The 14630-nt window shown below is 44.5% G+C and overlaps 1 protein-coding gene across 3 annotated transcripts in view; it reads right to left on the bottom strand.

Moving 5' to 3' along the window:
- Positions 1-14421, bottom strand: part of LOC121166331 (nibrin-like) — a 49658-nt gene extending 35237 nt beyond the window's left edge. Inside the window, exons 1-6 of one of the 3 annotated variants that reach the window (XM_040995477.1) lie at positions 14271-14421; positions 12914-12916; positions 11848-11978; positions 10650-10798; positions 9729-9888; positions 7623-7726 (exon numbers count right to left, since the gene is read on the bottom strand). In XM_040995477.1, the coding sequence (XP_040851411.1) occupies positions 7623-7726; positions 9729-9888; positions 10650-10798; positions 11848-11978; positions 12914-12916; positions 14271-14307 (584 nt within the window). In that variant the 5' untranslated portion in view covers positions 14308-14421. The remainder of the gene's footprint in view (positions 1-7622; positions 7727-9728; positions 9889-10649; positions 10799-11847; positions 11979-12913; positions 12917-14270) is intronic. The other 2 variants (XM_040995476.1, XM_040995475.1) reach the window with 2 other exon arrangements.
- Positions 14422-14630: the final 209 nt, after the last annotated feature.

Below are 14630 nucleotides of genomic sequence, written 5' to 3'. Positions count from 1 at the left end.
ACTTCATATTCCTAGATGAGCCTTTCATTTCTCAGTGTACTGATGAGAACAGAGATTAGTGAGAACTATACAACTAATTAAAGTCACTATTTCTGAAGTAATATTTTCAAGAAGTTTCAAAGCATTTCTGGTGCTCCAGTGACAGCTAGTAAGAAAACTAGAAAACACAAATATAATCTGACAGAAATATAGATTAGAGGCAGGCTGCTTCAATAGAAGGCTGCCAAATACAAAGTGACATAAAAATATTTTAAAATAAACTTGGCCTGATTGTATAAAATGTTAAGAGCCATAAGTAAAATAATGTTTTCATAGTAACTGGCACACATTATCCACATATTTATGTAAAGATAATCAAGAAATACTTTTTACCATTTACATTATATACTTGTACATAAATGTTTATCTCATCTTCAAGAAATTTCATCTAACCCACAATAATTCATTTTACTTCTGTCTTGTAAGTTTTTTCAAATACAGCATTTCTCCAAACACACTGAATACAGTGAAATCAGTATCCCCAGCAACAACTACTGCCCCAGGACCTGCACAGCTCCCTGTTTCATCAGTGTGCTGGGAGCATGTTCCTGCTTTCTCGAACCACTTACTACACTGCTTCTTTACATGATCTCTAAAAGCTTAGCCCAAGGGGCAGCTACAACTTGCAGGTGTGTGGCACAATGCTTTGCCTTGGATTTTAACTGATTATATATGCTGTTCTCTACTAGTACAAACTTCCTAAATGTTCATGTACTGACTGTTTCAGATTGGTGTGTTTATTAGGCCTAAAAACTGATGGCAGGCTAGTGAGGTCAAACTTGTTCCAGTTTCACACTTGCAGGCAATAGACAGACTGCTGGCTCAGAGACAAAGCAGGCAGCATTAGCATCACTGTTTGTAGGTCACGTCCCTGATCAAGGACCGTGGCAGGATAGTCAGTATCTTGTGTGGTTTGTGCCACCAGGGAGAGAACACTGACCTTGGGCCTGCCCGTTTCTTTCTCTCTCTTTTTTAAAAAGATTTATGTATTTTATTGGAAAGGCAGATGTACAGAGCCTTTCTGGGTCTTACACATAGGTGCAGGGTCCCAAGACTCTGGGCCATCCTCGACTGTTTCCCCAGGCCACAACCAGGAAGCTGGATGGGAAGTGGAGCTGCTGGGATTAGAACTGGTGCCCATATGGGATCCCGGTGTGTTCAAGGTGAGGACTTTAACCACTATGCTATCGTGCTGGGCTCTGGCCCGCCCATTTTGTAACAAGCAGCCAATAAGCCTCTGGTTTGAGAACAGGCTCGTGTGAAAGGCCTTCAGAGCACTGCATTTTTGGCTCACCCCACAAGCTGTGTAAGAATACAGGGTACTCACAAAGGATTGGTCTCCCTGCAGCATCTTCCTAAGTAACAGAAAGAGCAATCCACAGTAACAGAGATGCTAAAAATTCAAACAAAGGCAGCCTCCTCTTTCCTAAAGAGTAGTTTCTTACACATAGACAACATTTTATGAACTTCCTCTACTGGAACACATTTTATCAAAATTGAACACATTTTTAAATGAAGCCTTCTAAACTACACTGGTACTCTGATGACAATTCAGGACAATGAAATATTACCGATCATGTCAAGCACATAAAGCAGTAACTCCGGATTATTCTGTAGGAAACAGCGAAAAAAGGATACACAGGGCCTGGCGCGGTGGCACAAGTGGTTAAGGTCCTCGCCTTGCATGCCTGGGATCCCATATGGGAGTCGTTTCTAATCCCAGCAGCCCCGCTTCCCATCCAGCTCCCTGGCTGAGGCCTGGGAAGGCAGTCGAGGACGGCCCAAAGCTTTAGGACCCTGCACCCGCGTGGGAGACCAGGAAGAGGCTCCTGGCTTCGGATCAGCATAGCATCGGCCGTTGTTCTCACTTGGGGAGTTAATCATCAGCCAGAAGATCTTCCTCTCTGTCTCTCCTCTGTATATCTGCCTTTCTAATAAAAATAAAATAAATCTTAAAAAAAAAAAAGAAAAAGAAATAAGGATACACAGTGGCACTGAAAATGACTTTGTCATGGGTAAAAATTTTATGTTCATTACACACAATGGACCCTGTGATCATCTGTTTCAGAAATAAAGGTGTTTATGTAATAAATCACAATGGGCAGGCTCAGTGGCATAGCTAGCCAGTCCTATACCTGCAGTGCTAGCACCCTATACAGGCACTGGTTCAAGTCCTGGTTGCTCCACTTGCGATCCTTCTCCCTAGTTATGGCCTGGGAAAGCAGTAGAGGATGGCCCAAGGTCTTGGGACCCTGAACCCACATGGAAGACTGAAAGAAGTTTATGGCTCCTAGCTTCGGACTATCCCAGCCTTGGTTGTCACAGTCATTTGGGAAGTGATCCAGTGGATAGAAAAGTTCTCTCCTTTCTCTCTCTCTGTAACTCTAACTTTCAAAACAACAACAATGACCAAAAAAAAAAAAAAGCAAAGGTAAAACTATTGGGATCAGTGAGATGGTTCAACAAGCTAACCATTAGTCTACAAGTGCCAGCATCCCATACAGGCATTGGCTTATGTTCTGCTTGCCCCACCTCCCTGCCCGTGGCCAGGGAAGGCAGCAGAGGACAGTCCACAGCTTTAGCACCCTGTATCTGCATGGGAGACCCAGATGAAGCTCCTGGACCCTGGATTCGGAGCAGCTCATCTCCAGACATTCCAGCCAAGGGGATGGAAGAACTTTCTGTGACTCTCCTTCTCTTTGTAAATCTGTCCTTCAGATAAAACTAAATATATGTTTTAAAGATTTTTTTCCCACACTAATATAATTTTTTCCCTGTATCTGGGGTCAGGGGAGAAACAAAGAGAAAAGCCCCACCCAGCCTCCCACCCATCCCAGGTCCCTGATGTGAGGCACACACTCCAAGGATCCTGCTCAAGCAGTTCTGATAGTTCAACAGGTCTGAATTGCTGCCAGTCTCACCATTCCAATCACGATGAAACCCATTCAGAGTCCACTGGCTGACACAGTCTTTTCATGGTTGGGGTTCTGAGATCAGCCGTGCAGTTGGAGGGATCTCCAAAGAAACTTCATCTGAGTGATCCCAAACCTGATTTTGTGTGAATTTGAAAGAACAGGATCTAGCACAGTCTGTCGCCCCAATCAGCTTATGCACATGCTGGTCGCTGCAACTGCTGGGTCAGTTCTGTTTGCAGCCCTATCATTTACTTGAACCATGGGTGTTGTAGCCCAGCTCGATCCTACCCACTTCATACTCGGTTCTCACACGATCCGGGGGAAGCTGCAGCATGGTTGGGGCAACTCCCCATATCCCCCACCAGGCCTGCTCCCTACCCTGGTTCCCATGCATGCCAGTATGTACTGCAGGCTTGTTCAGCCCGTCCCTCATCCCATTTAGCTCTGGTACTTGTCAGTGGGCATTGAAGCCTAGTTTAACCCAACCAACCTACTATCCAGCCCCCACACACACTTGCAGATGCCTTTCTGTCTAGCCACCCCTGTCCCTGTCCTGGTTTTCATGCTCTCCAGTGGGAGTGGTTACCCACAAGGGAGGTGCCCACTATCTCCCTACTAGGCCACTCCAACTTCCGGATTGTGCACTCTCCAGGTGGTTCTGGCATTTAACTTAACAGAATTGGCCCCCAGTGCCAGCCTCTGCCATCTGATGATGTGGCAAAGCCCAACCAACCCTCACCCACTCTAATTTTTGCTTGCACCAGTCGGAACAGTCAGCCAAACCTGGCCCTTCCCCAAGTCTAGCTCACATGAGGCCCACAGGTGTTGTAGCCCTGCCTAGTCTGGTCTGCCCCCATCCCAACTCATGCTCTCCAGTGGGAGTGGTTGTCCAGCAGGGGAGCCCACATTCCCCTGTCAGCTTTACTTGCTCTCTCCCCTCGACCCCCCAGTTCTCACGTGTGCTGTTTCGGTACGGCTCATCTCACGTTGGCATTCCTCAATGTGCACTAGTATGTGTTGTGACTGAAACTGGCCTGACCCACACTCTATGCTGGTGCTCAGATTCGCCAGCGGTTGATGTGAATGGGTTCAGCCTGGTCTGCCCCCCACCTATGCCACATGCATGATGTAAAGATTTATTTCATCTTTATTGCAAAGTCAGATATACAGAGAGGAGGAGAAACAGAGAGGAAGATCTTCCATCTGATAATTCACACCCCAGAGACTGCACCAGCCGAAGCTAAGCCGATCCAAAGCTTGGAGCCAGGAACTTCCTCCAGGTCTCGCAAGTGGGTGCAGGATCCCAAGACTTTGGGCCATCCGCCACTACTTTCCCAGGCCATAAGCAAGGAGCTGGATGAGAAGCAGGGCTGCCAGAATTAGAACTGGCACCTATATGGGATCCCGGCGTGTTCAAGGTGAGTACTTTAGCTGTTAGACAACCACACCTGGCCCCAGATAAAAATAAATATTTAAAAAAAAAAAACCTACTACTGCCTGCCTGCCTTCCTTCTTTACTTTTCTCCCTCCCTCCTTTCTCTCTCTCTTTTCCCTTCAAGGTCACCAGCACTGGATAGTCTTTGGCCAGATCATCAAATATCCACAAGGTAACATGGGCAGTGATTCTAGGCTGTTGTGCCACCTCTGTGTGTATGCTTTACCCTGATCCTCTTCTGGCCACTCTGGAGGAGGTCAGCACCACATTGGGCCACCAGGGCAGAAAATGAAAGGCCACGTGGATGGGGCCAGCAGAAAAGCAAAGAGCAAACTACAAAGGAGACTCAGCATCTCAGACAACGTCCACAGAAGCCTGCTGACAGTGGCTCTCTAAGGTTCTGTCACCTGCCTACTTCTGCATTTCCCCTGGTGACCATGTCCACACTCAGGACTTCAAAGGATGTGTATGAGGCTGAAGGTGACATCAAAAGAGGATGTGCAGGCCCGGCACAATGGCTCAGTGGTTAAATCCTTGCCTTGAAAGCACTGGGATCCCATATGGCTAAATCATTGCGGTGCATGCCCTGGGATCCCATTTGACCGCCAGTTTTGTGTCCTGGCTGCTCCACATCCCATCCAGCTCACTGCCTGTGGCCTGCACAAGCCTTGGAGGATGGCCCAACATCTTGGGATCTGCACCCACATTGAGACTTGGAAGAAGCTTCTGGCTCCTGGCTTCATATCGACTCAACTCTGGCCATTGTGGCCACTTGGACATTGAACCAGTGAAATGAAAAATCTTTCTCTCTGTCCTACTCTCTATAAATCTGCCTTTCCAATAAAATAAATAAATGTTTGGAAGTAGAAGGACAAAAATCACAAACTACCACTACTACCCAGTACTTCATACCTATCGTGATGTAGCATAACACATAACCATGTGTTTATGGTGATGCAGATATTAACAAATCTATATCTGTCAGTCCTATAAAACATAGCTCATACATATGTATGCAATAAGACATGCTTATGAACATGAACCACTTTGTTACTCCTCTAACAATAAAATGAGTGGGCCCGGTGCAATGGCTCAGAGATTAAATCTTTGTCTTGTAAGCACTGGCATCCCACATGGGTGCTGATTTGTGTTCCAGCCATTCTACTTCCCATCCAGCTCCATGCTTATGGCCTGGGAAATCAGCAGAGGAAGGCCCAAAACCTTGGGATCCTGTGCCCATCTGGGAGACCCAGAAGAAGCTCCTGGCTCCTGGTTTCAGATCAGCTCAATTTTGGCTGTTGCAGCCATTTGGGAAGTGAACCAGCGGATGGAAGATCTTTGTCTCTGTCCCTCTTTCTCATCATAAACCTGATCTGTCTTTCCAATAAGAATAAATAAATCCTTATAAAATAAAAATATTAGTAACACTACAACATGCTGATAAAAATACTTTGGAAATTCTTAACTTGCTTAACACTCCTAAACTTAAGGCCATTTGAAATAGCCAGTCATTCTATAGAATCAATGTAAGCTTGTACTCGTACAATCTGGCCACACTGATGGCTTTGGGCAGCAGGTTAGGGGTCTAACAGGTTACAGGCAGTCACACCCATGGCAGGAAATGTGGGGTGATCCAACCAACAGCCTTTGGTGTCACCAAGAACCCCAGGCTTTCGGGACTGGTTGGTCCCAGGCAAGGCAGGATCCCCAATCTCAGGGAGCACAGAGTGGGCTGTGTGTCCTAGTGCTGAAACACACAGTGCATGCTGTGCTGCCTGCGCTGACTCCAGTGCAGAGGAGGGGAGCATGTCCAGGTGCACTCGAATGAGTCTGCCTGCTCCTACAAACCAGCTGAGGTCCTCAGACGCCACCTCAAAGACAAAAAAGGCCAGAAACTTCTCAGAGTTAGTGACAGTAATCTATGGACACAGCCAACAGAATCAGCTAAGTTTCCTATGGCTCCTGAGATGTAGCCATTAGGTGAGATGCAGAGAGCTTTCTGAACCCAGGACATGAAGACCTTCACACCTAATCAGTAAGAAGCAGCTACAGAAGATGAGACAAATGTATATCCTCCAGCAGCCCTTAAGAAAAGGGGTTGGAAATCTCTTAGTGGGAGAGTGAAACAGGACACATAAGTAGCAAGCTTAGCATCACCAACTGGGAGCCAAAGCTCCCCTACCTTATGCAATGTGGTCTATCTACTTGTCAATCAGATGGCCCCTTCCTCAGGAGGCACTCCCCTCACCTGGGACTTGGGGTGGTATTAGGTACTACTCCTCGTTCCAGGCTCAAAAGAAGCCAGTCAATGGCAAGTGGCACTCTCTCTTCCCCACCCAAGATAACAAGATTAAAGCAGAAAATCTCTTTACAGCCACTCTAGCCCTAAGTGTGTGTCTGTGATGTCCTTATCTTTTAAGTAAACCTTACCAAGAAAAAAAATACAATCTATTTTGTCACATACCCTATAATTCACTGACTTGTACATTTTGAGTAAACAAGCTCTTCTCCTACGTAACTGACTAAACACATTTACCATTTTGTAATGCTCAGCATTTTGATCATACAATTTGGAATAAATAATAACAAATACTTTCCCTTGTAACCCTAATTCTTACTGCTTTAAAGCATCACTAACAATATCCATAAACAGATCTCCAAGTCTAGTGGCTCACAAATCTGTCATGTATGATCCACATTTTGTTGCAATTACCAACAATCAACATTTCTTTTAACAAGCAAGTAGGATGAGAGCAAGCCATGTGCTCAGATTTTATAGATGGAATTACTAATCTAGAGCTACTAAACTGTGTCAGTGCTGACCTCATTTTGAAATGAGGTAACAAAAGCAGTGCCCAGTGCCGTCAACATTTAGGTCCAAATATGTGGTTCTCCAAGAGGGTTGCTGCAGCCCCACTACCATGGGTACCTCACCCACGACCCCGACACTGGCACATGAGCAATGCTGACCTATTTACCATGCTTCAACAGTTTTTTGTTATATATTAGCAGTTAACATCTGTTTCACAGAGCTAAGAAATAACCAATTAAGAATTTGGGGTACTCTTTCTTTACATACTAACTGAAAAAATCTCATTAACATGGAACACATACACACACAAGAAAAACGTGGAACACAGCAACTATCACATCTAGAATTCCAGAGAGTTAACCGAAAGTCAATGCGCTCATCTTTTCTGTCATATGTTGTTAATCAGAAACACATAATATACCTTTCTATTTGTGGAGGCTGTTTCTTGGACTGAACTGCTTGGAGAAATTCAGTAAAATACTCTGGCTTTACAATGGGGCATCCACAAATGAGTGCACAAATCGTCTAAAAGAAAGAAAATATATGTGGATATATATAGTCATTATGATAGCTTCTTCTAAAGAAAACATTTATGTTATAAACTACAAACATGCCTTTCTAATAATTGTTTTCTTTCCTTTTCTTAAGTTGATAAATGAAGTCACAATCTGTAAAATAGAATTTCATATTTGCTCAGTTTTATACCACAAACCAGAACTACTCAATTATCAGAAGCCAATGACACAGTAGTCCTTTGGGATAGGCAGAATAACACAAAGACTTTAAAAATGCATTCCAATTGGAAAAACATTACAAGTACACGTTCAGGCTAAAGAAATCTAACCCATCCTGCAGAGCCAATACACATTAAGAGATAAATGGAAATTTCTTTGGAGTCTTACTGCTTTCAGAAGGAGTAAGAGTATAGAATAAAGCCTCTTCGACACAGTAAATCAAGGAGCAACTGGTTAGGCTCAGTGGAAGCTGATGCACATATAAAGAGAGAACGAAACTGTGAACTAACGTGAATCAAGCTATCAGCCTCAAGTAACACACATCCACAAACTCATAAAGGACTAGAAAATACTACTGTGGGCAATTAAAATAAGAAAGAGCTGGCATATTCTAGAAAATAATCCAACTATACAGTTTATACATATGTTTTCAATAATGCAGGTGTTAGGAGTGACCAGATTGAGGGTATCTCTAAAGACTGGAATCTGACAGATCCCAACTTCCTATGTGAATGAGATCATCCAAATGCAACATAGAGTATTTAAGTTCAATCAACACAGGACTGAATAAAACTGCAACACGCGCGATTCTGGGCTAAGCACGTAACTGCTCCGAGTTGCAATTTCTCTTCAAAATATAAAAGCTGAACTAAATACTCCTCAGGTTTCCCTCTGGTCCTAACATTCAATAATCTAAACAAAATAAAAGCAAAAAGCAAAACAAAACAAAACAAAACCCTATAAGCCTAACTATGCATTGAGAACACTGAGCAAAAACTAATGATCAGGGTTTATTTTGATGTTTTTTTTACAAAAAGTGATCAGAAACACCAAAGAAGAAACGCTGCACACTCCATGGTGGTGTCTCTAATGGTGGTCATTAGCATGTCAGGTACTAGAAGTGTCCAGCTCTGAGGACTTGGCAAAATTTCCCAAGACAATCAAAGCATCTTTGACCTTATTTCAGACCTTCTAAACCCATGTATCATTACCTACTTCATTTGAGTAACTTAATATCTTAAGGGGGATTATGCTGAGCTAACATTTAAATATCAGGTCCTCATGCATATGAATTTTGGTTTTACAAATGTTTTATGAATCTATTACCTGTGAGTTTATCAACATGAGTATTTTTTAAGTTAGTCTTGCTGCAGCAGCAAAAAAATCAATGTCCTAAATTTTCCAAGAGGGAACTATCTTTGTTCAGGGTAACTTCACCATGATACAAATTTAACTTCAGGTTCAATCTGGGCAGTGAGCCTTTCTCTTTGACAGCTATTGCATACACATATATGTACACACATAAGAGCCATTTATGTATAAATTAGAATATAACACTAATATTTAATTAATTATAACAAAAAGTTTTTGCATCTTCAAACACAGGAATCAAAGTATTTGTTGCTTTTCAGCCTAAAACAATCCCACATATCTTTGGCACAGTCAGCCTGTTTAACGAATCACATCTTAAATGCCATTCTTCAATTACCTTTGGATATATCAAATCTGATGAAAATGCAAAACCTGAAAATATACCAAAATACATCACTGCTTTAATGACTAGTCAGCATCTTTGGAAGGTACATATCTATACATCTCAGGGCTTTAAAGATACAGCAAAGAAATCTTTGTGTGATTACAGCTTAACTGAGGGAGCATGAGACCATGAGACAATGTCAGAGACTGGAGGAAGACAATCTGACAGAAGAGACACATGGTGCTAACTCTGTGCTGTGGTGAGTTCACTCAAGGTCCCAGAACTTGTTTTAGTATGGGAACACAGTTCAACTTACTTTAATGGTGACTTTCACTGACATCATGACAAGGTGAGTACATTCTTTTGTCCAGTTGTTTACAGTGAGTCCTCCAAGTTGCAACACAGCTTGATTTAGAGCAGTTTTCCCAGACACATCTAAACAAGAAGAACAGGCAACCAAAGGCTCATACTCTACCCTGTGAATGACAATAAAGTTATGTTATCACAGTTACAAAGACTTTACAACTTTACAATACTTTACAACTTTAAGCTTACAACATATTATTCGTTTAATTTTGACACATTATAAATTTGTAACTTAGGAAATTCTTACCTCCTAAATCTTGTGTTCCCAAAGAAGAAAAAGACATGACCAACATCAACATTACATTTTAACTTATGAAGCATCAAACAAACGAGGCTCCTATCACAACTCACAGGGACTAACACAAACTTTTACCCACCTGTCACCCCCCACCTTTGATCCACAAAATATACCAACAACACAGAGTTCACTACTGTGCTAAATGGGAAGTCAATTATACTGTCACCTTATAATCCTTATCTTTGCTTTAAAATTCAATTGTTGTGAAATAAAATTGTCCACTTTAATCTAATTTAAAAAGTGTGGGGCCAGTGCCATTGGTTTGGTACACTAAGCTTCCACCAGGATTCTATATGGGCAACAGTTCATACCCCAGCTTCCCAAACGTGGATCCAGCTCCCTGCCTGTGGCCTGAGAAGGCAGTCAAGGACAGCCCAAAGTTGTGGGACTCCTCAGCTATGGGGGAGACTCAGAAGAGGCTCCTGGTTCCTGGCTTCAGATTGGCCCACCTCTGGCTGTTGTGGCAACTTGGGAGTGAAGGCAGGATCTCCTAGTCTCTCCTTCTCTCTGTTCATCTACCTTTCATGTAAAAGTAAATCTTTAACAACAAAAATTAAATAAACAAATCCATACCTGAATTTACTTTCAAACACTCCAAAGGTGACTCTATCCCCTGTCTTCAAAGTTTGGGGAAGGTGATTTTGCATTTTTGCCTCATTAACAAAGGTGCCATATTTAGAATTATCTTTGATTGTCAATACAGGGATTTCATCAGTTTGACTCTGAAAATTAGAGAAGTAATTACAAGTCTTTTACAGCTCAAGCACATACAATCCAGGGGGAAACGATTCACAGGAGACATTTGATAACTTTTGAAAAGGGCAAAATAATAAACAGCTGCATATCCTGCCACCACAGGGAATGACAGCTACTGTTCTGGCTGCCTTCAAAGGAGTAATTAGCAATTAACGTAAGTATCTCCCTTTAAGAAAATCTCTGAATTTCAGAATTATAACTCTTGGAACACACATTTTTCCTTATTTCTGTAAATCAGTTGGGACTTTCCCAACCCTTCCATTTCACACACTTGAGAATTTTATGATTGGCAGCAGTTTGCTTCACGCATAACATGACAGCTTCAGTCCTACGTTTTCGTTTTGTTTTGTTTACATTATCAAAAGCACATGGTAAACACTGGGCGAATGAAAACAAGGCATAAAGCCTAGAGGTTCTGACTTTTGGTAATAATTTTATTTTTTCTATTGCAACTTCTATAATAATGCTTTTCTACAACACAAATAGACACAAAACCTAAATGCCAGTAAACTAATCCATCACCTGTGCATTTGTCACATTTGTTCAAACTAACTGCTTACTTTCACTTTCTTGTTCCTACCATGATGATTTTGAATGTATTTATTCATATATTTTTATCACTCTCATCACCCGTGGTTCTGGTGAAAGCTAACAAATACCTTCCAAGCCATTCAAGAGCTGTGGATCAGAAGCAACAGTTGTCTTCCCCGGGAAAACCGTCATTCCCACTGCGGAGCCTCCCTTTACACACCCAGACTTTGTGTCCATCAGTCACATACTCTCTTTAAGAGCGAGCATCATGAATGTATCACAGCTAAGCCCAACAACTCTCACCACGGAACAGTCAATGTTGTTAAGTAAACAAATACAAATACAACCTACTTTCTCCAAGTTTCTAAGTCACTGAAACAAAAGCATAAAATGCTCAAACAGCTCTCTCTCTCTGTCACATCAAGGCAATATACTGTGATTTCAACTCTCACTGCAAGCTAGCAAAATACAATCAGGAACATACCAAGTTGGTCACAGCAAAATTAGAGGTTAACACTGCATGATTTCGACTGATTGACTGATCACCTTCAATTAGAATAGCACAGTTTTTCCTTCCAACGATGTACTCAGTGCCAGTCAAAAGTCTGTATGGTTCTAAGAGGAATAAAATCATGAGACACAAACACACATACATAAATGTGTACATTATATAGGATAAAATTCATGATGTGTCAAGAAAACACTTTGCTATTTCAATGTTCATCAGTTTTACATAAATTAAACCCCCATTTTCTATTAAACCCTTATTAAGGAATATCAAAAGATCACCTACATTAATGCAAGGGCATACCATTTCTCTCAAGGAATAACAACAGTGAAAGGAATTGCTTTCCCAAAGTACACATTTACTGAAATCCCAAGTAAAGTCCCAATATGAACTTGACTGGAGCTTCCATCCATTAGTTCACTCCCCAAATGGCCACAACACCGGAGCTGTGCCAATCTGAAACCAAGAGACAGGAGCTTCTTCAAGTTCTCTCATATTGAGTGCAGGGTCCCAAGGCTTTGGGTCATCCTGGACTGCTTTCCCAGGCCACAAGCAGGGAGCTGGATGGGCAGTGGAGCAGCTGGGATAAGGTCCGGTGCCCATATGGGATGCCAGTGCTAACAGTAGAGGATTAGCCAGTTGAGCCATCACACCAGCCCCTATTCTTTGTTTGTAAATTTTTACCTTACTTATTTGGGGGACAGGGATACATGTTCTGACTCACTGCCCAAATATCCAGGGTATCTGAGCCCTGGACTCAAACTAGGTCTGCCCACAGGTGGCAGTAACTCAACTCTGAGCTGTGGCCAAGGGTGCACTTTAGCCAACAGCTGGAGACAGGCTGAACAGGACTCCCAGGCTAGCCCTGCTACACAGTGCCAAATGTCTGCACTTAGCAGTGCTATCCCCGTTACAGATGGCTAAGTCTCAGCCTGTCACCTACTCATACCAGGTCCTGCAGGGCAAATGCCTTCTCACTGCACACTCAGACCAGGCCAACAGTAAGCTGCAACTAACCAATCCCGCTGTTTCTGGAAGTCACCTCCTACCATCTGCTGGACTGTTGGGTACTGCTCTCTCAACCTCCACTGGCTCGGGCCACACCTTGATTCATGAAGCCTTTCCTCAGGTATGCTGTGCCAAACTCAATTTGTCTCAGGTCTGTCTTCTTTCCACACATCCACAGGAACTCTGAGAGCCACAAGACAAACTGAAATCTCTACGGTCTGGCCTTGAACTGGTGCAAGTTCATAGGGATGCCTATGTTGGTGTTTACAAAAGTCCTTCAGAGGCCAGATCATATTAATTCTCAGTTTGCATGCTGGCATTGCATGTGGGCACTGGTTCAACCCCAAGCTGCTCCACTTCCCATCCAGCTCCCTGCTTCTGGCTGGGAAAGCAGTGGAGCATGGCCCAAGTCCTTGCACCCCTATATACACATGTGAGACAAGACGAAGCTTCTGGCTCCCAGCTTTGCACTGGTCCAGCTCTGGCCATGGCGAGAATGGAAGACTTCTCTGTCTTTCCTGCTCTCATTCAAGTGAAATAAAGAAATCATCTTCTTTTTTTTTCTTTAAACCTCTTTACTTAGCCAGTCAACACTACATCTCGGGAGACCCTTTTTTTCCCAATCACAACGTGAACACCCTGAGCACACAGGTAATCATGGCTTTACTGGCTTACCCTTTCTTTTATCAGCCAATAAGGACCACAAACACCAGGCAGGCAACTAGCAACTTCCACTAGGGAAGTGCAGACACACAGGAAAGGGGCGGGGTGAAGTGGCCTGGCTTTTGCTGCAGCTCCCCTGGGACACCAGCATCCCAGGTTTGTGCAGGGGGTTCAGCCCAGCACCGCCAAGGCGCACTCTGACAGACAGCAACTGAGGCCCTTGCATCCCGGGGTTCCTGGCTTGGGCCTGACCAGCCCGAGCATTGGACACATCTAGGGCAGTAAACTCGGAGATGCAAGATTCTGGTCTCTCTTTCAAAAAGAAAAAGTCTGGGCTGTCCCCTCTTGCTGACAGCACGGAAACGCGTCTGAAACAACAGAAAGCATCTCCGTGCACCTGTTTCTCCTCAGCCACCTCAGCCAGGGCTCAGCGAAGGGCCAGCCGCCCCACCGCCCATGCCCACTGCACAGCGCCGGGGTCCCACGGCCACTGCACAGCGCGGGACAGGGCCCGGCGTCCACCCGCCCAACCCCGGGGCCGAGGACAGCCGGCCTTCCCCGCCACGGCGCAGCCGCGACCACCACGCGCGTGCCCGACCCCCGGTTTCCTTCCCGTTCCGCCGTGCCCCGGAAGGTAAGGGGACCCGACCGGAAGCGACCCTCCCCGACTTCCTTCCCCGCGTTGGCGCTCCTCCGAACCCGGGCCCTCTGTCCCTCTCTGTCCTTACCTCGGGCTGGGCCCGCGGCCGGGAGGAGCTTCCACATGGGCCCTGCTGCCGGCCGACGCGACCGGCGCCAGCCCGCCTGCCAGCCGCCCGAGCTGCGGGGCGAGCGCTCCCGGGCCGCGCGAGCCTCTGTGCTGCCGGCGGGATGCAGCGGGCGTGCGGCCAGGGCGCGGGGCCGCCACCTGCTGGGGAGCCAGGAACAGCGCTGTCTACAAGTTCACCAGGTACTTGTTGGCAAGAATTGCAGAGTCCCCTAAGAAAAAGCTCTGAGAAAAACTTTGCAGTGTTATTTGCTATACGTTTAATAAAATTAATGCAAAATCAATCAAAGAGAAAAGATGTGTTTTGGCCAAGTATGTTTGG

This window comes from Ochotona curzoniae, unplaced genomic scaffold, assembly GCF_017591425.1.
Source record: "Ochotona curzoniae isolate NIBS_2020 unplaced genomic scaffold, NIBS_Ocur_1.0 patch126, whole genome shotgun sequence".
Classification (NCBI taxonomy): domain Eukaryota; kingdom Metazoa; phylum Chordata; class Mammalia; order Lagomorpha; family Ochotonidae; genus Ochotona; species Ochotona curzoniae.
This window is presented reverse-complemented; position numbering and strand designations above follow the sequence as displayed.